At 35.1% G+C, this 25,818-nt stretch overlaps 1 protein-coding gene across 6 annotated transcripts in view; it reads left to right on the forward strand.

Annotated features, from left to right (window-relative positions):
* Positions 1-25,215, forward strand: part of LOC306666185 (serine/threonine-protein kinase Sgk3) — a 114,769-nt gene extending 89,554 nt beyond the window's left edge. For 5 of the 6 annotated variants that reach the window (XM_079148109.1, XM_079148112.1, XM_079148110.1 and 2 more), the window contains 11 exons: positions 1,830-1,879; positions 5,009-5,066; positions 9,563-9,646; positions 9,749-9,880; positions 14,121-14,233; positions 14,329-14,365; positions 14,929-15,015; positions 17,481-17,576; positions 20,193-20,348; positions 22,883-22,972; positions 25,025-25,215. In XM_079148109.1, the coding sequence (XP_079004235.1) occupies positions 1,830-1,879; positions 5,009-5,066; positions 9,563-9,646; positions 9,749-9,880; positions 14,121-14,233; positions 14,329-14,365; positions 14,929-15,015; positions 17,481-17,576; positions 20,193-20,348; positions 22,883-22,972; positions 25,025-25,195 (1,074 nt within the window). In that variant the 3' untranslated portion in view covers positions 25,196-25,215. The remainder of the gene's footprint in view (positions 1-1,829; positions 1,880-5,008; positions 5,067-9,562; positions 9,647-9,748; positions 9,881-14,120; positions 14,234-14,328; positions 14,366-14,928; positions 15,016-17,480; positions 17,577-20,192; positions 20,349-22,882; positions 22,973-25,024) is intronic. The other variant, XM_079148114.1, reaches the window with a different exon arrangement.
* The last annotated feature ends 603 nt before the right edge of the window (positions 25,216-25,818 follow it).

Consider the following 25,818-nt stretch of genomic DNA (forward strand, 5'->3'; position numbering starts at 1 on the left):
GAGTTTTGGCTCTGTGGTAGAGCACTGGCATGTGTGAGGCATTGGGTTCGATTCTCAGCACCACATATAAATAGATAAATAAGATGAGGGTCTATCAACATCTAAAAAAGAAGATTAAAAAAAAATAGGTATGCATGGGTAAAAGACCCTGGGTTCAATACCCCCCAAAAAAAGCCAAAGGAAATTGTTTAATTGGGTATCCCAATATTTTCATCATTTTAGGGATGTGCTCCACTAGTAAAATCATTGCCAAAAAAATTAAAGATCTAACTGTATATTAATATAATTTAGGGGACAAATTGTCCGTGATGTTTAATCCATATTTACTTGATTCCCTGATATATGTAAAAAAATTTCTTTGAATAGAAAATTGATCCAGTTATCTGCACATTCAATAGAATAAGTATATTGAAATTTCAACTTTGTTTGAATTATGTTGTCAGGTGACTAGAACAATAATATTTAAATATGAAATATTACTTGCATGTTAAAATTATACCACTGCAGAGTGGGTCTAATTTAATGCACCCTGGAGTATTTATAAATTTTTTTGTCTTATACTATTCTGATTTCTGGGAATTGAGGGTTTTATTATATGAAGATTTTTTCATATAAAGGTATTGGTAGGAGATACATTTTAATTGTAACTATAAAGCCAGTGCTGTTGTTGTTTTTTCATAAGAAACTTATACTTCAGAACTTTCAAGGGATGAGAGTATTTGCCATTAAATTTAAAAAATACCTTGTCTCCTGGAGATTATAATTTTGAAATGAATTTAAATGAAGATATGTATTATATGTCTCCAAAAGAAATTTAATAAGATAAAATGTTCTTAGTTCTGATTAAAGAGAAAATTTTAAAAGCTTTTTTTCCTATTTATAGCTTATATGAAATTCGGTTATATAGGACTCTTGTAAAAGTATACATACTTAGAGCATTTATGACCGATTTAATTCTCTCAATGTATAAAGAACTTCAAAGTGATTTATGTGAAGCAGGATTAACCTATACACTTGGCTTTTATGAAATAGCCCTACTTGGACTAGGATCGTAGCTTGTTGGTAGAGCATATACTGGTGGCCCTTTGTTTGACCCCCAGCATCACATGACAAAACTAAATGCTCACTCTGATAGGATTACTCTTTTGGGATTTTGAGCTGAATTTCTAGCTGATATTAGTGAGCTAGAATCTTTTATTAGTTAAATTACTTTATGGCATGTTAGGTGAGTATAGATTTGTTTCAAAGTTAATACCAGGAATTAAATTTACTATGTTAATGGTTAAAAAGAGAAAAGTCTATTTAAAATTTCACTACAACTGTGATGTTGGAATCAGAAAACTACTGTTGTCTATATTTGCTTTAGAAATAAACTTACCTATCATCAAATTAAAACTGAAAACCCAGTATTGACAGTCATCATTGCCATCATCCTACCATTTTCTGACTTAATGAACCATTTAAAAATTTGAAAAACAAGCAGCCTTTTTTAACCAGTTTTCAAAATGCGAAAAAGATGACTCTTAAATTATGGTTTCAGTGCCCATCTCTTCCAAGGAGCTTTTTTTGCTTCCAGCATTGATTTACCAACTTCAAACTTGATTTTTGGCGTGCCTTTTTCCTTAACAACTGCTCTCGAAAGTTATGTTAAAATGATTGTATTGTTCCCAGATAAATCTACTCAGTTATTAAGAATTAGTACCTTAGGTTTCTTTAACCTGTACTGATAGCTATAGTATAATTATGTGTATTTTATTTCAAATCATTCACTGACTGATAATCTTCAAAACTCCAATAAAAATGTTGTTTTTTTCTCCCCATTCACACAGCTACACTCTACCTCACAGAACATCAATCTGGGACCAACTGGAAATCCTCAGTAGGTTTGATTTATTTCAAGCAATCTTTTAACCACGTTTTAGGAAGATCGTCTTTAAAAGTGTGAAGATATATGTAATTATATCAGTTTAACTGGGGGGGGGCTATAATATATGACTGTAATTACAGTGAAAATAGTACTGCCATATGCTTAACTAACTTACTGTTCTAGCTTTTCACTACTTTAGTAGAGCCCTTTTCTAAAGGGCTATGTCTTTTTTTAAACCATAAATTGTTAACTGAATTTTATTTGTCATTTTTCACTGTTCTGATTTTGTGTGTGTGTGTGTAAAATCAGTTGACCATATTTTCCAATGGACCATAGGTCCTGTGCTGTATTCTTGGGAGGGGTGGAAATTGTCACAGACTGAATTGTTATTTACGTGGTACTCAGTGTTGTTAGTGCTTCCTAGTTGTTAGCCAACTTGTTCCTGAGATGTCACTATAGACATGAGCATATTAAAGGTATTAAACTTTGTCTGGTTTCCCATATATTTCCGTATATATTTGAGCACAGGGGAAACATTTCAAGGAACACATTCTGAGAAATGTTGAACAGGACCAGAGATGGCAAATAAAACACCATCTGTAGTGTTAGCTCCAACAGTTAATTGGAAGTGAATGCCTAGAACACTCAATACAGAAGATTACAAGACTGCTGCCTAAGTCAGTTTGAGAAGTGCCCAGATTGATTAGTGATGTCTGGCATGGATTGGAGGAAGAGTGTAGTGTTGTCATTCTGATTTGTAGCCTTCCAGGATTACTGGTTAATCCCAAAGCATTCTTTTATCCCAGGGCACCACATACTTTCTCTACCCTTTTCTACATAGAGAGTGAGTATAAACTGATGGAAGAGGTGAACCAAGGATTAGATCCTGGGACACTTCAACATTGGAGGTCAAGAGAAGAAACTGATCTTGGAGAATGAGAAAGAATAATCAGGAAAATAGGAGGAAAACCAGGAATGTGGTGTCTAATGTCAGAAGAAGCGAATGTCTCAAGGAAGAGGGAGTAATTAAACTCTAAGCCTTATTGGATAGGGCAAGTTAGATAAAGATTGAAAAACGACTACTGGATTTGATAAATCATTGATGACTTCTGTGAGCAGTCTCAATAGTGTTGGGCACAAGACCTTGATAGGGAAAGGGTTCACAAGAGAACTAGAGAAGAGGACAGCAGTATAGACCCCTACTGGGAAGAGTTTAGAACACATCCTAGGGCTAGGGATTGCTGCAAAGGAAACCAAAGAAATGGAATAGAAGAGGACATTTTGGTTTTGAGCATCCTTTGCTGTCATTCATAGTATTGAACAAACTGTCATTGAAAATGGAAATTTGCTTAGAGTTCCTCACCACCAGTAAACCATGGGACCTTAGCCTCTCTGCTGTGATTTCATTTTGAACTGTTAAATTTGTTTGCTTTTGATGCTCCCCAAGTCCCCCCCATTCTGTCCCACTCCCACCATATACTGGGGATTGAACCCAGGGACTTTGTACCACTGAGCTACATCCCCAGACCTTTTTATTTATTTATTTTTTATTTTGAGATAGGGTATCACTTGCTGAGGCTGTCCTTGAACTTGGGATCCTCCTGCCGCAGCTTCCTGAGTCACTGGAATTATAGGCATGTGCCACCAGGCCATCTTTGCTTTTTTAAAAAAATATATTTTAATATTTTAGCATATCAAGATCAAAATAGTCCAGAGAACAGGTTTTTAAGGAAAAAACATCTAAATGTAGTTAAATATTTATCTCACTAAACTTTTCCTGTTACTGTTTAACCTCGCCCTGGTGATACTCTCAGCTGTGAATTGGCTTTATTTTTGTGTGTATGAGCTACTGGGAACGATACCCAGGGACACTTTACCATTATATCTACAGCCCTCTTTATTTTAATCTTGAGGCAGGGTCTTTCTAAATTGGTTAGGCTGGCTTAAAACTCATATTTCTCCTGCCTCAGTCTCCCGAGTCACTGAGATTACAGTCATGTACCACTATGCTGGGCTGACTTTTTTTTTTAAATCAGTTGATGGAAATTTCAATTCTAATTGGAATTATTCTCTTTCCTCAGTGTAATTTAGGAATTCAGCCTGTCATGAAGGAATTAGGTCTTCTGGCTACTTAAGCTCAACTTTCTGCTATTCATTGTGTTTGCCTACATATAGCCAGTGCCCTTGTTACCTCTTAGTTTAAAATAAACAAAAGGACAGTTTTGGTATTCCCTCTGGCTTTTCTGTCCTAGCTTTCCTTTATTACCATTCAAGAGAATGAGCTTTTATTTTTAATATAAAATATGTGATTTACATGTAAAAGTCTATGAAGACTCTTCTCTTTTCCCACCCTAGTTTTCTGAGCATCTTTGTTATACCTCATAATTAGTAATTTTCTTTTCAGAAGAATTGCCAGTGTCCTTGGAATGTATTTATATGGTTATTCAGTTTCCTTACTAACAACATGGGTGAGGCTGATGGGTTAGTAAAATTGATTTAGACAGAAGCTGCTTTGAGTTCAAAAGTGTGTGTGTGTGTGTGTGTGTATGTGTTCTGTTTAGAGATCTAGCTCCATCCTTTTCTTCCAAAGAGAATATTATTGAAGTCCCTTACCAAAAGGAAGATATAAAATATTTTGTTATCAGAACATAGATATTATTACTAATATAAAAAGATGCATTAATACCAGTGTAAAAACTGGAATCATCATACTTAAATATTTTGAACCTAAATTTATTTATTAAAGAACGTGGTGCTGGGTGAAAACACATGAAGGAGAATATAAAAAGAGAAAGAAATGGAGGCAGACCTCATGGACCAGCAGTGCTTTGTTCAGCACCAGAGGGGCACATCTGAGGGGGAAAACGGCGGTGGGCCACTATGAGGGTCTGGGTTTTATAAAAGGGCCTTAGCAGAGCCAGGTCATGGGAGGAGTAAGTTACTTTTGGCAGGCCCTTTAGGGGAGCAGGGACAGATCATGGGAGAGGATTTTGTGGCAGGATTATTTAGGCAGGGCAAGTAGGGGAACAGTAAGAGAAGTTCCTTGGGGCCTATTTTCCATATCCTTTACTAGGAAATGTTTACGTCAACATCTTTCCAATTTCTAGGAGGCTAATTCTCGTCATTGTTAATTTATTTCAGTGCTAAGCCAACTGACTTTGATTTTTTAAAAGTTATTGGAAAAGGCAGCTTTGGCAAGGTAAGAATGTTTTTATTTTCTCATTCAGTGAATAAATATTTAAGAAATGCATGCTTTATGTGTGTGAGCTATGGGACTTTTTTGTTTGAAGGATATGAAGTTAAGATTCAGTCCTACCCTCAAAGTGTTCACAAAATAATTAAGGAAATAAGCCATCTACTCAATTTTAAAAGTTCATTTATTGAAGTTATTTATTGAGTACCTACTATGTGGCAAGTACTCATTTGGGAACTGATTAGATACTGTTGAAAAAACTGATGTGATTATACTTTTGTAATGCTTTCAAGCTAGTGGGGGAAATAGTCCACTAAAATTTTGTAGTCATAGCTGGGAGTATTGGTGCACACCTGTAATCCCAGCTATTCGGGAGACTGAGACAGGAGGATAAAAAGTTTTAGACCTGTGTCAGCTATTTAAGCCAGACCTTGTCTCAAAAACTAGAAAGGACTGAACTTAGAGCTCAATGATACAGGGGCCCTAAGTTCAATACCCAGTACCAGAAAAAAAAATTTTGCAGTCAGGTAAATATAAATCGTAAAGGGGCAATGACAGAAATGAAGAATAGGGTGAAGTAGCAGAGGACAATAGGGCAGCTATTGGGGGATCTCTACTTAGATGTATTGGTCAAGGATGCATCTTTGAAGATATGCTATTTAAGCTGAAGCTAGAAAGACAAAAATAAGCATCTGTAAATAGGAGTTGGAGAAGGGAAGGAATGTGCAAAAACCCTGTTTATTCTCATATAGTATCATCTGACTTGTTCAACTCGACAATGTAGCTGTACCAAAGAAGGAGAATCACTTAAGGACAGGTTATTAGGAAAAGTGTCATAAATAATTTGTCAGAATCATTTACTATATTTAGGGGCTTTTTTGCATTATTTTTCAATCTGTAGTAAAAATGAATACGTATGTGTTTATATTTTGGTAACTCTAATCTTTTTTTTTTTTTTTTTTTAATTCCCTTGAGACCAGAAACTGACCATGCAGTTAAACCCATGTATGTTTATTCATTCACCAAATATATATCAACCACTTGCTATATGCTGGGCATTATGCTAATATTAAGCACAGAAAACTGGAAGGATTACTCTCAAAATGGTTGTAGTCTGTTGGGATGCTAGAGGTAGACTGTCATTAAAAACAAAAGCATTAGCCAGGCTCTGTGATGAATGCGTATAATCCCAGAAACTCAGGAGGCCAAGTCATGAGGATCACTAGTTCAAGGCCAGCCTGTACAATATTGTGAGACCAATCGTCTCAAAACTACAACAAAAAAGGCATTGTGTTTTGTAAATGTCGTGCTTAAATCTAGAGTCCAAGAGAATTCATTCTTGCATATAATGTGTGATGTAGTCACAGTTCATTTTTTTCCATGTGGGTATTTAGCTGATCCTACAGAATGTATAAAAAAACCATTCCTTCCCCAGTGATCTCAGGGCCACCTTCATCATATATCCAGTGTTCACATATGTACAGATCCATTTTTAGATTTTATAGTTTGTATTTCTGTTTCTATATTTTATATTTCTTTCCTTGGTCTATTTGTTTATCCTGACACCATTGTCACATTGTCTTGACAACTGTTGCTTAATATCCAACAGAATAAGTTCCTTAATCCTTGTTCTTCTTCAAGAGGCTATTCTTAGCCTTCTACATATCTGTATAAATTCTAGAGTCCTGTCAGTTTCTGCCAAAAATTCTGTTGGAATTTGATTGGGATCGTGTTGAATCTATAGATAAATTTGGGGAGATTTGGCATCTTTATAACATGAATTCTTTCAATCCATGATCGTGTTATAATCTTGTTATTTTGGTTTTTTTTTTTTCCCCCACAGTATTCGGGATTGAACCCAGGGCCTTGTGCTTGCAAGGCAAGCGCTCTACCAACTAAGCTATCTCCCCAGCCCCTTTAGTTCATTTTTAAATTTTCCTCAATAGTATTTTATAGTGTTCTCTGTAGAACTTTTTACACTTGTCTTTAACTAGATATATTCCTAGGTGTTTCTTTTTTGATACTGTTGAAACCTGATTTAAATTATTGAAACTGAATATAGGCATTACCTGTGAGACACTGGATCTTCTCTTAGCTCTCCAATAGAAATGCATGTGTACTAGGAAAAGCATGTGTAAGCATGCTTATAGAATCATTATTCATGCACAATTAAATATTTATAGATGAAAGAGTGAATACATACAGCAGTGAACACTATTTTACCTGCCACAACATGTATGTATATTACATAATTTAGAGTAAAAGAAGTAAAGAACAGACAATTTCATCTGTATGATTTCGGTTACATAAAATTTTTAAAAGAACAAAACTTAGCAATTACTGCAAGTTGAAATAGTGGTACTTCCCTTGAAGAAGTGCATGAGTCATGACTGGAGTAGGGCAAGACAGGCTTCAGGTTATTTGTGTGTTTTATTTGACCTGGATAGTGGTTACATAGGTGTATTCACTGTAAAAAAATGTATTGAGCTGTACTGACTTGTGAGTTTTTCTATACATATGCTGTTTAATAAAAATTTTAAATCTTGCAAAATGGCTAGAAGCTAGTGAAATGCAATAAACCAGAGGATAAAAATACACACAAAAAAAGGAAAAGCAATCAAATGACAATTTACAATCTGCTGGAAAACTGGAAAAATATTTAATAAACTGAAAATAAGTAGTGGCAGTCTAATTTGCCTTTTGGCTTAACCTGTCTGTTGTCCAAATCTGCCAACCTACTGAAAAATTGCCTACTTAAAGTCAATCAGTATTCTAGTTGCCACATTCCTTGAAGTATTTTCTAGGAATGTACTGAACATGAATCAGTTGAAATATTAGAGAGGGAAAGGTCAGGCAGGTGGTAGTTGTCAAGAAGAGGAAAAAACATTCAACAGAGTCAAATGCTACCAAGAACTAAAAACAGAAATGAGAAAAATTCAGTTGAGCTGAGAACATTTTCATACTAAAGTTATTTTGACTCCATCTTTATGAACAAAACATTTTTATTAACAGACCTTATTGTATTTTATTAATCTAAAAACAGTTTTAGACTTACAGAAAGATTAAGCAGAAAGTAGAGAATTCCCAGTGCTCCCAACAGTTTGCCCTCTTATTAACATCTTATATTTGTCACAATTAATAAATAGAAATTGATACATTATCATTAATAGAAGTTTATAATTTATTCAGATTTTCTTAGTTTTTGCCATGTGTCCTTTTTCTGTTTCAAGATTTCATCCAAGGGACTGTGGCTCAGTGATAAGAGCACTAGCCTGGCACGTGTGAGGCACTGGGTTCAATTCTCATATAAATAAAATAAAGATCCACATATAAATAAAATAAAGATCCATCAACAGCTGAAAAAAAAAAAGATCCCATCCAAGATATCACATTACATTTACATCTCATGACTCTCCTGGCTTTGACAATTCCTCTGACTTGTCTTGTTTTTTGATGACCTTGACAGTTTTGAGGATTACTGGACAAATACATTCTGGGATGCTCTACAGTAAATTATAAAATTCCCTCCATATTGGGCTTTGATGTTTTCGTGTGTTCAGCCTGGGGTTACAGGTTTTAGCAAGGAAAACCACAGAGGTTTTAGAAATAAACCCCAGCAGTGTTGCTATGTCCAATCATCTCAAAAAAAACTTTGGAACATGTCATTTAATAGTTACACATCTTCAGGCAGGAGACATAGTTCAGCAGTAGAGCACTTGCCTACCATGTGCAAGGCCCTGGGTTCCACTATACACACACACACATACTCACACACACTCACTCACTCACTCAATGTGTAGGTGGTCTCAAATCCCTTACAGATAAGTCATGCATCACCTAACAGTGGGAACATGTTCTGATGTGATTTCATCATTGAGCAAATGTCATTGAAAGTACTGACATTAGCCTCCTATGTTCCTAGCTATATGGTCTATACCATCATATTTGTGATCCTTCATTGACCAAAACGTTGTTAGGCAGTACACAACCAACCGTCTTTGCAAAACCTTGAGAATGTCTTCCTTTTTCTGGGGTGAGATCATCTAGGTTTCTTCACATTCTTTGAAGTATCTGCATATAACACAACCCATTACAGAAAATCAGTGATACATGATGCTTCCTTCTCTGAACTCTTTTTAATTTAAAACCTACAAAACGAATGTAAATAATACATTGGATAAACTAAAAATCATGTCCTGATTTTTTTTTTTTTTTAATGTAGCCACAAAGTTTATACTATAGCCTCAGTATTTTCTCAGGGCACTCTTCACGATTCAGGGCTGACACACAGTGTTCTCATGCAGTGTAGATTTTGGCACTTAAATTAGTAAAAATCCCATTATAGAAATGAATTCCATAGTGCTCTTTCAGAACAAAAATATTATCTAGATCCCTCATGAACCTGCTTTATATAAAATTTGAGACTTACTGGTTTATTGACAAGGGAATCATTCCTATAAAAAGCTCGAAATTTCTAATAGTTTGCACAATCTTTATAACAGGTTCTTCTTGCAAAACGGAAACTGGATGGAAAATTTTATGCTGTCAAAGTATTACAGAAAAAAATAGTTCTCAACAGAAAAGAGGTAAAATAAAATAGCTTTCATTTCTCCTGAGCCCATATTCTTAATTAACAAAATTGTTTTCCTAGTGTATAATACAAGTTGATCCTTTGCCTTTTTTTCCAGCAAAAACATATTATGGCCGAACGTAATGTACTCTTGAAAAATGTGAAACATCCATTTTTGGTTGGATTACATTATTCTTTCCAAACAACCGAAAAACTTTATTTTGTTCTGGATTTTATTAATGGAGGGGAGGTGAGTTTTGTAATTAGTTTTCTAATATTGATAATGGTTAGAAGAAAAAGTATGAAATAATTTTTTTTGTAAGTTTTAAAATGACAGTGTGTTATCAATAGCTATTTGTTGAGTAAAAACAATTTTTGAGGGATAAAGTACAATACAAGATGTAGAAAAGTGTTAAGTGGGGGGCCTTAAGCATATGGCATAGTGGGAAGGATTCATAAAAGAACCTTGATATGAAGCTATAGGCCATGGATAGATTCATCACTAAGCTGCGTAGCAAGAATGATACACTGACATATTAGAATAAAACATGATATGTAATTTAGATAATGATTATTTCAGCAGTTTCATATAAATATCACTCCAGCCTGTCATTTTCTAAAATGTACAAACTATTAATCAGTGATCCTCTAATAAAAAGCCTTGTGATGAAGTCAGCTGGAAAATGCTTCATGTTGTATCACCTTTTTGGTGATTCACAGTGTATCACCTTGTTAAACTTTGGGAAGATCTGCCTTAAATAAAGGATATTTTTTTCCTTTGCTTTCCTTTCCTTTTCCTTTTCCTTTTCCTTTTCCTTTTCCCTTCCCTTTCCTTTCCTTTCCTTTCCTTTTTCTTTTCCTTTTTCTTTTTCTTTTGTACTGGGGATTAAGCCCAGGGATACTCTCTACCACTGAGCTCAACCCTTTTTTATTTTTTATTTTGTGATAGGGTCTCACTAAGTTGCTGAGGCTGGCCTTGAACTTGCGATCCTCCTGCCTCAGCCTCCTGAGTAGCTGGGATTACAGGCATGCACCACTGCGTCCAGTTTAAACAAAGGATTTATTAAATGAAGAAAAATATTTTTTTAAAAAAGTCAGAGTTCTCTTTTTTGTTTGAACTTTATCTGTTAATTATATTTCCCAAAACTCTGACTCAGAAGGATATTGAAATACACTCTGGGAAATACTGCTAGTTTGAGGAATAATTATAGTAATAACTAATGTGTCAAGTATTACTAGGTATTAGCATTCTTTGTATTATTTTATCTTCAGAACAGTTTTATTATATAAGACAAAGAAATTCAGGCACAGAGAGGCCAGGTAGTTTGTTGGTGTCTTGTGGTAAGTATTGGAGGCAGGAATTGAACTCAGACATCAGATAGTCTGCTAGTTTCTAAGCAGGTGACTACACCTGTTACTCTACTTTTCCATCCTCGCACCAAATTTGTTTGATCTTTGACCTGTGAATGTCTCTAAAATTATTTTAACTAGTAGATACTATCATATTTTTATAAACGAATCTTCTGTCCCCCAGTCTCAGAGGAGGGTGAAGAAGAAGAACATTTCAGTGTTACTGTAGTACACTTGACTATAGATTAAAGAAACTAGGAAGACCAGTTTCTATTCTGCAAATCTGAATGATTGTCAAACTTTACCTTGGGGCAAGGTTGTAAAAGGAATCTATTCAACTCCCTGCATCTATGACAAAAGTTCCTTAAGATCCAAAATAGAGACAAGATTTTGAGTCCTCCCCCAGGCACTGTAATTTAGAGATACAGATTAGCCCACATTATTCCTGCATTGAAAGTTGTCATTTTATTTTGTGTGTAACAAGTGCTAACATAATGAGAATTTACTGAGGGCTTGGCACTTTGCAATTTACTTAACATGCATTTTTTCAGTTAATCATCACAACTTTGAGATAAACACTCTAACAACCCATTTTATACATAGGGAAATTGAGGCTCAGAGTTAACTTTGTCAATGTCATGTTTCAAAAAGTGTCAGACTCTAGATTTAATCTAGACATTATTACTGCAAAGTCCATTCTTTTAGTTTTTTATTTGCAGTACTGGGGATTGGACTTGGGCACTTTACCACTGAGCTATACCCCAAGACCTTTTTATTTTATTTTGAGACAAGGTCTCATTAAATTGCCCAGGCTGACCTCAAACTTGAAATTCTCTTGCCTCAGCTTCCCCAGTAAGCTGAAATTATAGGGGTGCACCGCTGTGCCCTGTGGCAAAGCCCACTCTTAAGTCTTTGAAATGTTTATGTGAGGCACGTAACTGAGGAGGAGATCCTACTGCATGTTTCCTGCTTTACCTGTGGTTTATTCATACTGTTTTAGGAGTTTGCTTTTGAGCCCTTTTTACACACTGACTGCTTGACTGCTCATAAACTGAGCAACAGAGGTGAAAAGGAGTAGGCTTGTCATCTAAAAGATGCACTTGGCTAAGAGAATAAAATATAATAGAATGCAGTGGAGGGTGTAGGAGTTGAGTGGGACAGGAGGCAGATGAGGAATGAAGATGAGGAGAAAGGATAGAAATGTCAGGAGCATGGTTTCATCCTGTGTTCCCTGCTGTTATTACTGTTACTTTCCTCCTCATGTTCATACTTATACTTTATTTATTTATTTATTTATTAGTGGTAGATGGACATGATACCTTTACTTTATTTTTTTATTTTTATGTGGTGCTGAGGATCAAACCAGTGCTTCGCAGATGCTAGGCAAGTTCTCTACCATTGAGCTACAACCCCAGCCCCATACTTATACTTTAATCTTGACATGTAATATTATTTTTTGTGTATTTTCATCTCTTTAGAGCAAAGTTAAATATCAAATAAATAAGTTGTATGATACTGGGTATATAAGCAAACCTGTTTGAGCCTTAGCTTCCTTATTAATTTCCTAACTCAGAATTATTGGATGGAGTAAGTAATGCAAGCACAGTGTTTTTTATTTACAAAGCAATTCATGTAAACTGTTTTTAGTGACATGGTTCGATTTTCATTTTAGTTTTTTTACATTAGTAATAGAATGTTGGGCAAATGAGATTGGGAGAGCAACAAATAGAATATTCTAGTAGTGTTGCCCACAGCTAGTAGAAACAGTGATTAGGGGTAAAAAGAAGAAAGTAATCCAGAAATAATTAGAAGACAAAATGGAAGCTAGATGCAAGGGCTAAGGGTAAAGGATAGTTTAGGTGAATCCCAGACCAGCCCCATTTATCTTGGTCAGGATATATATAACTGATCTTTACCACCACCTTTCAGAAGAGGTTAAGATCCTTTTAAAACAATTTTGATAATCAGAGGTTAAATGAATTCAACACAAAAGAGAAGAGCCAGACTTTGAACCCGAGTCTAATCAGCTACAAATGCTCTTTCCACAATATCTTGTTGCCTCCTATAGCTAAGAGGGCTGGGGAGAACACAGTAGTAGCAGTAAGTCTGTAAGCGAAGACAAGAGGCTCTGTTTTAAACAAATTAAACTTGTTTACTTGTAAAATATTCAAGAGAGAGCAGGAGATATTTTCAGGAGCAGCTCCAAGCAGAGGCTTGAACTGGGGAAGTCTGTGTGGGAGATACCAACAGAGAGGTGATGGGTAAAATCATTGGAATAGATAAGGTTACCTGAGAGGGTTATTTGGAGGAAAAATAACAGTGGACCAAGGGCAGAAACTGTCGTCCCTTCAGTGTTTGGAGCCAAAAAGGAGCACAGAGGGAACTCTCCAAGATAGGAGAAGACCCAAGAGGAGATTATCATTTTAGAATTCCAGGGTCCTAGTACAGATTTCCCTGGAGCAGATAATGTAATGGCCAAAGGGCAGGTTGTGAGAAATACAATTGGAAAGTTTAAGAAACAAACTGGAGAGTCCTGTTGCTGCTTCACTCCAGCCAGTTGCTACCACATTGAATTTAGGCCTAATGGGGCAGAGCTTTCCATTTTTCCCTTCCCCCACAAGAAACTAAAACACAATTTTTATCCACCTCCCCCCACCAAATCCCAGTATTTAAATGTTCTCAGCTAATTCAGATTTTTCTAAAAACAGAATCTATCTCAAGCAAATTATATCTGTGAGTTATATTTGTTCTACTAGCCACTACTTTCCTTTGTTTTTAATGAAAAAGCAATCCAGAAAGGCCCAGTAAGTTAATTCCATGGCAGTATCAAATTGTTTTTCAACAATGACTTTTCCTAGAATGGTGGTCTGAAGTGGTGAGGACACCATGATTTTGAGCATAGAGGTGTACAGGGGAGACAAGTGAAGTTAGCAAGGATTAATAAAAATGCAGGACTGAAGAGAGAATGGTATGATAGTTGGATAAGAGACATGGACAAGGAAGGGTCACAGCTCTGTGCTTTGGTGCATTTTTATCTGATTTTTAAAATACCAAAAGCAAGTTTTACTGTTTTATTTACTGAATATATTTATTTAATGCTGTGTGAAAGATCCTAACCACTCCTCCTCCCCATTTTGCAGCTGTTTTTTCACTTACAAAGAGAACGGTCCTTTCCCGAACACAGAGCAAGGTTTTATGCTGCTGAAATTGCCAGTGCATTGGGTTACTTGCACTCCATCAAAATAGTGTACAGGTAAATTGTTTAAATATTATATGTAAAAATATCATTTTAATATTTTATTTTAGGTAATACTCAGTTTTGTTTTGTTTTGTTTTTTCCTTTTAAAGAGACTTAAAACCAGAAAATATTCTTTTGGATTCAGTGGTAAGTATTGTCTTGGAAGAATCTACTAGTTCTCAATTTTCTGTTGTTATTTATGGTGGGGAAAAAGTCTTAAAAAGTTTCATACTACACGATTGCATTATATAACATTCTCAAGATGATAAAACCATGGAGATGGAGAACAGATCAGTGGTTGGAAGGCAGGGAGTTGGGGGGCCCAAGGGGAGAGAATGCAGACAGGGGTATTCCTCTGGGATGGAATAGCTCTCTGTCTTGATTGTGATGGATGTTACATGAATCTCTACATGTGTACTGCACAGAACTACACACACACACACACACACACACACAAGCATGAGTGTTCAAAATAGTGAAACTGAATAAAGTCTTCAGTCTAATTAACAGTGTTAATTCCAATGTCAGTTTCCTGTGTGATATTGTACTACAATGACATGTCAGCATTGGGGGAAGCTGAGTGAGGGTACCCAGAACTCTGTGCTATTTTTGTAATTTTCTTTTTTTTATTTCAAAATAAAAAGGGTTTTTCTTAAATTGTCTATTTGTGTTCCTGCATTGTTTTATCTTACTGCCTCTATATTTGTCAGGGACATGTTGTCTTAACAGATTTTGGGCTTTGTAAAGAAGGAATTGCTATTTCTGATACTACCACCACTTTTTGTGGAACTCCAGAGGTAAGAAGCATATCTTGTCATTGATATAATCACTTATAAGATGCAAATATGAATCACATTTACATATACAAAACTGAAATAGGAAAAGTAGAATAAAAACTCATTTCACCTTTTAGCCAGCTCGAAATGTAATCATCCCTTCTGGACATTTAGATTTTATTGATAGTTGGTATTTTTCACTGGCATTGTAAAATACCATATAACCCTTTTGAATAATCCAACCAAGTTATGCTTATTTGTTCTTAGTGTTGAAAATTCTACCTTAGGCATCTTTAAGCATTTGATTATATTTCTAATCCTTTTTTAAAAATCACAAATCAGTTAAACTATTCAAAAATTGATTGTGGTCATGGTTTTACCATGCTGTGAATATGTTAACAGTCATTGAATTATACACCTTAAAAAGATACATTATATGGTATGTGACTATCTTAATAAAGTTTTTTTTTTTTTTTTTTTTTTGTTTTTTTTTGTAGTGAGCCAAAGCAAATAGGATAAAGTATTAACACTGCATTTATCTGTGTGGCAGTTTTATTGATTTCTATATTTTTCTGTATGGTTGGAATATTTTGTGAATAAAGTAATTTATTTAATAGAAGAAAATAAAACCATAGATGTGAAAAAAATAAAAAATCATAATTCACAACCCAAGAATCCCTTTCTCTGATCATATTAGGAGAAAAATGTCTTTTCATTTGTGACATTAATAAACCCTACAACTTATATTTGAAAACCTTACTCTGACCTCACACACGTTTATTTCAAACTATCCTAGTTTTATTGTATTTATATAGTGATCTTAGGTACCATATCATGTTTCAACATTATTGTGGAGTAATTGCAAATACAGTGTTGAAATTGGAACCTGGGTTAGAGCCAGTACCTCACAAAAAGAAAAGAAAGAAAGAAAACATGATGAAATGGTTTACATAACCTTCTTTCTCATCAAGATCCCAAACAAGCTGGATGTGGTGGCACACTCCTGTAATCCCAGCGACTTGGGAGGGAGGCAGGAGGATTGTGAGTTCAAAACCAGCCTTGGAAATTCAGCAAGGCCCTAAACAACTCAGCAAGACTCTGTCTCTAAATAATATACAAAAAAGGACTGGAGATGTGGCTCAGTGATTAAGTACGCCTGGGTTTAATCCCTGGTATGAAAGAAAAAAAGATCTAGAACATAATTAAAAGTATAAGTAATAGGACTGGGGTTGTAGCTCAGCGGTAGAGTGCTTGCCTAGCAGAGTTGAGGCACTTAGTTCAGTCCTCAGCGCCACATTAAAAAAATAAGTAAGATAAAGGTTTAATTATTTTTTTAAAAAGTATAAGTAATATTTACATTAAATTGTATTTTTCTCTCTCTAATCTCACTTTAGCTCTTATATATATTTGTAACCATTCTATTTTATAGTATAAAGAAACACTTTGTGAAGGTACAGGGAATTCATAATTAATAAAATCTTAAGTTCTATAGTTTTTAGAAAGGAAACAAGTTTTTTGTCATTTAAATCTGAATGTGATCAAAAGTTGTTAAATTTTTAACAATTTGTTATCTTTTCTTTGGTTCACATAAAAAAGTATAAGATGAAATTATTTCCTTATGTATATTTCATGTGGGAAGAGGTTATATATCTTGAAGTCTAAAATTCAAATTCATGGGGCCGAAGATATAGCTCAGTTGGTAGAGTGCTTGCCTCAAATGCGCAAGGCCCTGGGTTCAATCCCCAGCACTGCCAAAACAAAGCAACAGAAAAAATTCAAATTCATCATCTTCTAAGTGTGTAATTATGATGCATTTAGTTTTTTTTACCATTTAAAATGTAAATAGCCACCTAATAGCTTACACAAGTTTTCTAAATATGTTTGAGAATTGCCACTATAATTTTCAAATAAGAATGTAATTTAGTCTTATTTTCTTTCTCTGAAAAAAATTGATTCTAACTGCCACATTAAGAATTCTTAAACCAGGCACAGTGGTATGTGCCTGTCACAGCTACTTGGTAGGCTGAGTCAGAAAGTTTACTTGAGCCCAGAAGTTCTAGGCCAACCTAAGCAACAGTGAGATCCCATCTCAAAGAAAGAAAGAAGGGAAAGGAAAGGATTCTTTTTCAAGGAGAAAACATAAATAACCAGATGAATTCCTAAAATAAATTATTCTGATAGAAGACTTTCTCCCAAAACACCCACTTCACATACTTGGTAGATCCTGCATTTGCTGTCTGCTTCTGTACATCAACTACAGCAGTTTCTGGGGGATGTGCCTGAGGGTGTGTATTTTGAAAAGTGTTCCAGCTGGCACTGCCTAAGAACCACTGTTACAGAGTGAGAACTCCCAACCTGTTGAAAATCAAGATGATGTGTTTTTACTGTGATAATAAAACACCTACACTTTGTTAAATTTATCAATTTTTCCTAAATTTCATCCTGAGTTTTATTGAGTTGCTCTTGTATTTCATTCTTTTCTTCAGTACCTTGCACCTGAAGTAATCAGAAAACAGCCCTATGACAACACTGTAGATTGGTGGTGCCTTGGTGCTGTTCTGTATGAAATGCTGTATGGATTGGTATGTATTTCTATTCTTTGATTGTTATTCCAATATGCCATCATTGATTTGGCACTTTCTTTCTCCCTCTCTCTCTCAGTAATCTCACAGACACTTAGATAACACTACTCGAGCAGTTATACCCTGGTTAAATGAATTTAAGCCCACATTAGGAGTATGCACAAAAATTAATTTTTTTCATTTTTTTACTAGTATTTTAAATTAATAAAATTATCTCTGTCATACAGATCGCTGCTTTAGGTGTTTTCATTCTACTGGCACTTATATAAATAGACATCTAGTGGTAACTTTAAAATTACCTGCTTTTACTCAGTGTACCCCAAACATCATCTCCCTAATTCAAAGAAATGGAAAAGAAAAAGATTTTTGCATTTATCAACATATTGTATTTCAAAAGATAATACCTTTTGAGTTTTGCTCTTTTTTATGGGGTTTGTTACATAACACAGGTCACTCAGCTTTTTCTGTCACTGAATGTCACCCTCTGTTACCATCTCTTGAGACACCATGTCTTAAAGATTTCATGGGAGAAAAGTAATGTTGACTGTGTAATGGATTTATTCAGTTTTTAATAAGCATAGCTACATGAGGCCAGTCAGAGCTTCTGATAAATAATAAGTAGTTGTATCTCTGCATTGAGGTAACATCGCCCCAACCCAAAGCAAACAATTTAGGCATTTTAGTAATCTTACATACCTTTAGAAGAATAAATTATGGCTGGGGCTGTAGCTCAGTGGCAGATCACTTGCCTAGCATGCATGAGGGTTTGATCCTTAGCACCACATAAAAATAAATAAAGACATGCTGTTCCTCTACAACTTCAAAAATTTATTAAAAAATTTAAAATATTTTTAGAAAAGAATAAATTATATTTTTCTGTAGGTTCTTTGAAATATTTGAATTAGTTTTAGATTCCCTTTGTGGTATTCAGCAGTCTCATCCTTGGGAACTATATGCTAATCCCTGGTGCTAAATGCTACCATCAGCTGAGATGTACCTAGTGTGTGTGTGCGCGTGTGCGTGCTCACACACGCATGCGTTTGCATTTGCTTTTCCAACAAACTGTGGAGCTCTCAGTGAAGTTTGATTGGCATAATCAGGTGCATGTTAGAGTATTTGTTTCATATCACTAATTTTGAATGATAGAGTTCTAGGAAAAGCCAGTGCTCTTGGCTAAGAACATGTTAAAAGAGCTACTTTTCTAGTAATGCCAGCAACTTAGAACCTTGTTTGTTTGTTTTTCTGTACTGGGGAAGAATCCAGGGCCTCACACATGCTAGGCAAGCACTGTACCACTGATCTGTATCCCCCAGCTCAACCTTTAGAAAACTACTTTACACCTTACCACCATACTTTCACTGAGTATGTGTGTCTTGATATTTCAGAATCCTTTTTATTTCTTTAGAGGACTTTGAAAATATAAAATGAAGTTATATATATGTATATGTACATGTATATATACATATATACACAAATATATATATACATATACATAATATGTATGTATGTATATGTCATATATATATTTGACAGGATCTCCCTAAGTTGCTGAAGCCAGCCTTGAACTTGTGATTCTCCTACCTCAACCTCCCAAGTAACTTTGATTACAGTCCTGTGCGACCATGCCTTGGCTTTAAGTTATATATTTATATTTTAAAATATTTTTAGTTGTAGATGGACACAATACCTTTATTTTGATTATTTAGCTTTTTTATGTGGTGCTAGGGATCAAACCCAAGGTCTCACATGTACTAATAAGCAAGTGCTCTCCCACGGAGCCACAACCTCAGCCCAGAAGTTATATTTTAAAAGGCAAAAAGTAAAGTTATTTTCTTTCCCATAAAAAGAAAAAATGATAGGCCTATAAAACTTCCTTAACTTTAGAGGGCTAGGACTGTGGCTCAGTGGCAGAGCGCTTGCCTAGCATGTGCAAGGCACTGGCTTCAATCCTCAGCACCACATCAAAATAAATAAATAAAAAACAAAGGTATTGTGTCTATCTATAACCAAAATTTTTTGAAAAAACTTCCTTAACTTTAAAAATTATTTTTACCTTAAAACTTTGAACTAGTTGATTAACTGGCCAATGCTCATATTGAAGTTGCAATTATAGCTATATAGATATAGACTATAATACTAGCCTTTTTCTATTTTTGTAAAATATACTCATAATGCTGTTACTATCACAAGTACTTAGAAACTTATCTTCAGGCTTTAGTCTCTCCTAGAATGAGTTTTATTCCCAAGTCTCAAATTATTTAATGTTTTTATTTCCAGTGGTTCTATCATAACTGTGATGAGGTTGGTTTGGTGGTTTTCTCTACAACCTACCATTATGAGTTGCGTGCAGTTTAACAGTTATCTTCAAAGTACTGTTGAACAAGCTGAGCTTTATTTACTCAGTGAACATGAAACTGCACCACGTACTAGGTTTTAGAATCTCTTTACATCAGGAAGCCATGCTGCAGATATCTACATATCCTGAGAGGGCTGTACATTTCTGCCACTGTCCAGACCCAACTGCTCTCTGCAGATCAAAGCCAAATCCAACTGTTTAAAAATGATTATGGTATAATTCATTTACCTGTAAGTTTATTTTGCTTTTCTGTTTTTCAGCCTCCTTTTTACTGCCGAGATGTTGCTGAAATGTATGATAATATTCTTCATAAACCTCTAAGTTTGAGACCAGGAGTGAGCCTCACAGCCTGGTCCATTCTGGAAGAACTCCTAGAAAAAGACAGACAAAATCGACTTGGGGCCAAAGAAGACTTTGTAAGTAATATGTTTCCCAACATAAGCCCTACTTAATCTTATTTAAAATTTGTAGAGAAATTCTTGTTTTATGTGGCATTTAATGATATAAATATAGCTATTAAATAATAGCACATGCCAGGCACGGTGGTGCATGCCTGTAATCCCAGAAGCTCAGGAGGCTGAGACAGGAGGATCACAAGTTCAAAAGCAGCTCAGTGAGACCCTGTCTTTAAATAAAATACAAAATAGGGCTGGGGATGTGACTCAGTGGTTCAGTGCCCCTGAGTTCAATCCCCAGTATCTGAAAAATAAAGGATAGCACAACTGGTGGGGTACTAAAGCTCAGTGGTAGAGCACTATCTAGAATGCATGAGGTCCTGGGTTCAAATCCCCAGCACCAAAAAAAAAAAAAAGAGAGAGAATAACACAACTGAGAAAAGCATACTGGTTCCCACAGTTTTCACTAGTACTCATAATAGGACTATGTAATGTTTAAAGCACTTTCACTTACATTTTTTCATTTAATCTTCATAATAATTTAATCTCCTCTTTATACTCCACATCTAGCTTTCATACCCTTACTTACTTGGTAGAGCACCATGGGTTCAGTCTCCAGGACCCGGGCTGGGGTATGGTGGGTAAATGTGGGCCGGGCATGTAGCTGAGTGGAAGAGTGTGCATATTTACAAGTTTCTGGGTTTGGTCCCTAACACCACTAAAAGAAAAGTAAATGTGTATGTTCCTATAGACCTTTTGAAATGTTTTGAAATAGTTCCCCAACCAATCTCTTGGAGCACATGATCTTATTTTCTGTTTTATAGGGAAAAAGACCATCAGAGTGGAACTAACTCAGCTTCCTGCTATCAAACTCGCAGGCCTTACATACACCTTTATCTGCCATTCCTTCTCCCTGTTATGGTGGAAAAGGTCCATTTCCATTTGTCCCCTTGCTAAGAACCTTACTCTCAGAGCAATAAATTTGCAACATTCTCCAGTTCCTGGGGCTCCTACTAGAACACACTCATCTCATTCTGGGCGTCCCACCATACTCTCCTGTGTGAGCCTCTCTTCTTCAGCCTATTAGATGTGTTTTATATTAAAGGACATCACTCCCTTGTGGTTGTCCTAAACTCTCTTTTTCTTCTGTCCTCTTTTTCTGGACAATTTCATTTTGGTCCTGTGGCTTTAGCTATCTGTCTGTCTTTATCTCTTACATTTATATCTTGAGACCTCTTCTAAACTCTAGACTTACAGAGTATCTGCCCACTTCCCCCACAGCTGGGTTTCCTCAGAGTACCTCAGTGACAGCATGTTCAAAATTGAAATTCTAGGGCTGGAGAAGTAGATCATAATAGAATTCTAGCCCAGCATGGTCAAGTCCCTGAATTCAATCCCTACTACTGCCAAAAATAATCTATCTACCAACCTATGTGTATGTGTGCATGAAAACTGAAATCCTGCCCTCATCCTATTATCTTCTTTCATATTAAAGGACATCACTGTCCTTTGGTTATTCTGTTAAAAAATCTGAAAGGCATTCTTGACTTTTCTCTCTTATTTACTTCTATATTTAATAACAGGTCTTATTGCATTTACCACCTAAATCTTTCCGATAACCAGACACTTCTTTCTGTCTTGACTCTCCAATTCATTTCTCCTTGAAGCCAGGGAAGTTTTTTAAAAAGCCAGCCAAAAAACAACAGCAACAGTTAACATTCCTATAACTAATACTCCTTGATGGGTTCCCATAACCCTGGATTAAAATCTAAAGTTCTTAACATAGACTCAGCATGGTCTGTTTAGCTTTCGAGCTTCACCTGATGTGACAGTCCCTTCTATCTCTGAGATACCAGAGTCTCATTTTCTTGGCCAAACTGACTTGTTTTTCATCACAGAACCTTCCTGTTCTGCCTGGAACATTCTTTATTTTATTTATTTATTTTTGTCTTATTCATCTTTAAGACACCTGGTCAGACATCACTTTAAGAAATCTTTTTTTAACCCACCAAACTACATTGGGTTCTATTTTATACATTCCCATGGCACCTTGCAGGGAAGAAAAAAAAAAGCTAGAATCAGTACTGTGTCACTTTTGGTAGTACCAACCCAGAGTACATTATTTTTTTCTAGTAGTAGAGCTCATCGCTTTGACTTTACTTCTGCTCCAATGTATAGAACTATTGGCTCAACTTATTTATATCCTCTTCAGAAAATAATTCTTTTGTGCCCTATTCTTTTCATAGCACTTTTATTTCCATATTTTTTGTGCTCATCTTTAAAACAACCTGTGAAGTATTTAGGTCAGAAATGTTAACCCAATTTTACCTGTGGAAAAACTGTCATGAAGACAACATAAGTTTAAGTAGGTCATTCGAAGTAACTGTCTTTCACAAGTCTGCTCACCATTTTGTCACATGAATGACATAAACATTTGCCTAAAAAAATTATTGGGGAGCCAAATGGAAATGGTTTGGTTTCATAAAATTCTTCAGTGAATACTTAATATATTCTTCATCATTAGTTAAAAAAAATTTTTTTTCTCAATATTCCAGCTTGAAATTCAGAATCATCCTTTTTTTGAATCACTCAGCTGGACTGACCTTGTACAAAAGAAGATTCCACCACCATTTAATCCTAATGTGGTGAGTATATACCCAAATCTTTCTAAAGTAGGGAAACAAGGGCTGGGGATATAGTTCAGTTCATAGAGTGCTTGCCTGTCAAGCACAAAGCCCTGGGTTCAATCCCCAGCACCACAACACACACACACACACACACACACACACACAAACAAACTAGGGAAACAGAACTGTAGTTATTACCATTTTGGAAATAGATCTCAAAATCTAACCTAAATGAAATAAAATCATTATTTAAATATTTGTGAAATATATCACACAGGGTTGCCTAGTACTACTGATAACTTTCATAAGTTTGGAGTTTCATTAGGTTAATGAAAATATCTTCCAGCACAGTTGTGAAATGTTTCTTTGGCGCTTGGGTAAGAAAGGAATGAACTCAGTAAAAAAAGGAAAAAAAAAAAGCAAATTAAATTATTAGGTTTCATTTTTATGCATAATAAATCAAAAAACATTTTTAAGTAACACTAAGGATAGTTTTTTCCCTAGATGATTTAAAACAAGGCACAAGCAGACATTTTCAATGGTAATATAAATTGTTATACGCTTTTTGGAAAACAGTAAGATAGTATTATAAAAATGTTCATGTTAGCTAGAACTTGTTAAATCTACTGATGGAAACATTTTACCTAAAGGTAGTTTCTTTATACAAAAAACTATATCAAAGATATGTACCAGGTTTGGTGGCACATGCCTATAATCCCAGCACCTTGGGAAGCTCAGGCAGGATTCAGATTTTTGAATATGTACATATGTAAAATAAGATATCTTATAGATGATGGGACTCAAATCTAAACACAAAATTCATTTATGTTTTATATACAATGTATGCATATAGCTCGAAGGTAATATAATATTTTGGTGCACTTGAGTTTTGGTTGCATTTCATAACATGAGGGTCAGGTGAAGAATTTTCCACTGGTGGCATCATATCGATGCTCAGAAAATTTCAGATTTTGATGCATTTCAGATTTGGGATTTTTATGTTAGGGATACTCAGCCTGTATTCTTTTACAGAAGAGAAAACAAGCTTAAGAGATAAGGTAATTTATATGAAGAATCAACAGTTTGCAAATTTCACAAAATTCAACAACCCATGCTTCAGAATTCTCTGAAGGGCAAATTTTCAAAAATTGTATTTCTTTTATGCTTAAAATCTTTAATGCTATCATTTTTAGAATTCTTTGTCCCCTGTAAGGGATTTTCTTAAGTGGAAGGATCAAGCATTCTAGATATCCCTGGTCTCTGCTCAATTTGTAGATATACCAGGCTAATTAATATTTTCAGCTTATAATCTCTTCTCTGAATCCCTGTCTTTTCATTCATCTGTTTTACTTTATGGTTTGGACATTTTAATGATTCCCTTCCCTGTAAAATAGAAAAAATTAATCACCTGAATTTGTATCCCACTTTTTATCTGTAAATATATTCAAATGGTAGGTTTCATTAGCTTGCATCAGACTCATAAAGGAAGAATAAACTACTGCCTATGAACCTAAGTAGCCACCTTAACTCCATTTCCCATGCACCTGGTCCCCTTCAACCTCCATCGCTAAGGATGCCCTGTCAGAGACTGCATGACCTCTGTAGCACAAGAGTAACCTTTCACAGTTTTACTTATAGCCCTTTCATTCCTCCATCAAAAGGCTTCATTTATCCAGAGTTGAAAAACTGGATGGGCAGGCATTTGTGGAAGAATGTAGAATGCTGTCCTGAAAACCTATCCAAGCCTTGTTTCTGAAAACAGGGCTGGTGGTAGGGAGAGAAAGGGGGTCAGTTTACAGGGTCTCAGATTCAAATTAGCAGAGGTAAGGAGGACTGTATTATGCTAGCCTTGCTCGACCTTCTCTCTCCCCTCTCCATCTGACAACAAGACCTTAACTGTTAGAGCAGATAGCCTTACCTAAATAAAAATTCAGAAAGGAAAAGTAGAAAATTAAAGTAGGAAAATATCTAAACTTGCTAGGAAAAAAGTATACAGTCATAAAAACACTTTAATGAAAGGTGAATGAAAGAAAAACCAAGGTAACTGATATTGTTCTTTTGATGTTTTAGGCTGGACCAGATGATATTAGGAACTTTGACACAGCATTTACAGAGGAAACAGTTCCATATTCCGTGTGTGTGTCTTCTGACTATTCCATAGTGAATGCCAGTGTCCTGGAGGCTGACGATGCATTTGTTGGTTTCTCATATGCACCTCCTTCAGAAGACTTATTTTTGTGAACAGTTTGCTATTCAGAAACTGTCATGCAAATACAAGACTACGGATGGGACTGAGACTCCTATTTTTGTGAATATATTCAAATATGTATAACAGTGCCTCATTTTTACATGTAATGTTGAAAACTATGAAAAATGTATTTTCTGCTGTATGCAAGAAAATAGGGCATTTCAAAGAGCTGTTTTGGATTAAAATTTGTATTCTTGTTTATTAAGCTTATTTTTAAACAGAAAATTTAAAAACTGTTATTCTTAGCATTAACCTATTTTTAAAGAGAACTTTTTTGCTATTGACTGTTCTTTTTCCCTCTTAAGTTTACACTAACACCCAAGATAGACTGTTTTTCAACAGTCTATTTCAATTCAGTTAACTTATATTAATACCTTTGTAACTCTACTATGATTTTTGTTATCAAATCAGAACTATGCAATTGGTACATGGTATTTAAGAAGAAACCATCTTTCCATGGTAAACTACTGTTTGAAATAATTGGGTAAAAATGTAAAAGCATAATTAACATATTGGCTGCTAGTTAATACTAAATAATTGTTCATTTTACAGATAATAAAATAAGAAACAAAGGGAAATCATTTGCTTTTGAAATACCAGTTCAAATTTGTGAATT

This window comes from Sciurus vulgaris (assembly GCF_902686455.1).
Source record: "Sciurus vulgaris genome assembly, chromosome: 1".
Classification (NCBI taxonomy): domain Eukaryota; kingdom Metazoa; phylum Chordata; class Mammalia; order Rodentia; family Sciuridae; genus Sciurus; species Sciurus vulgaris.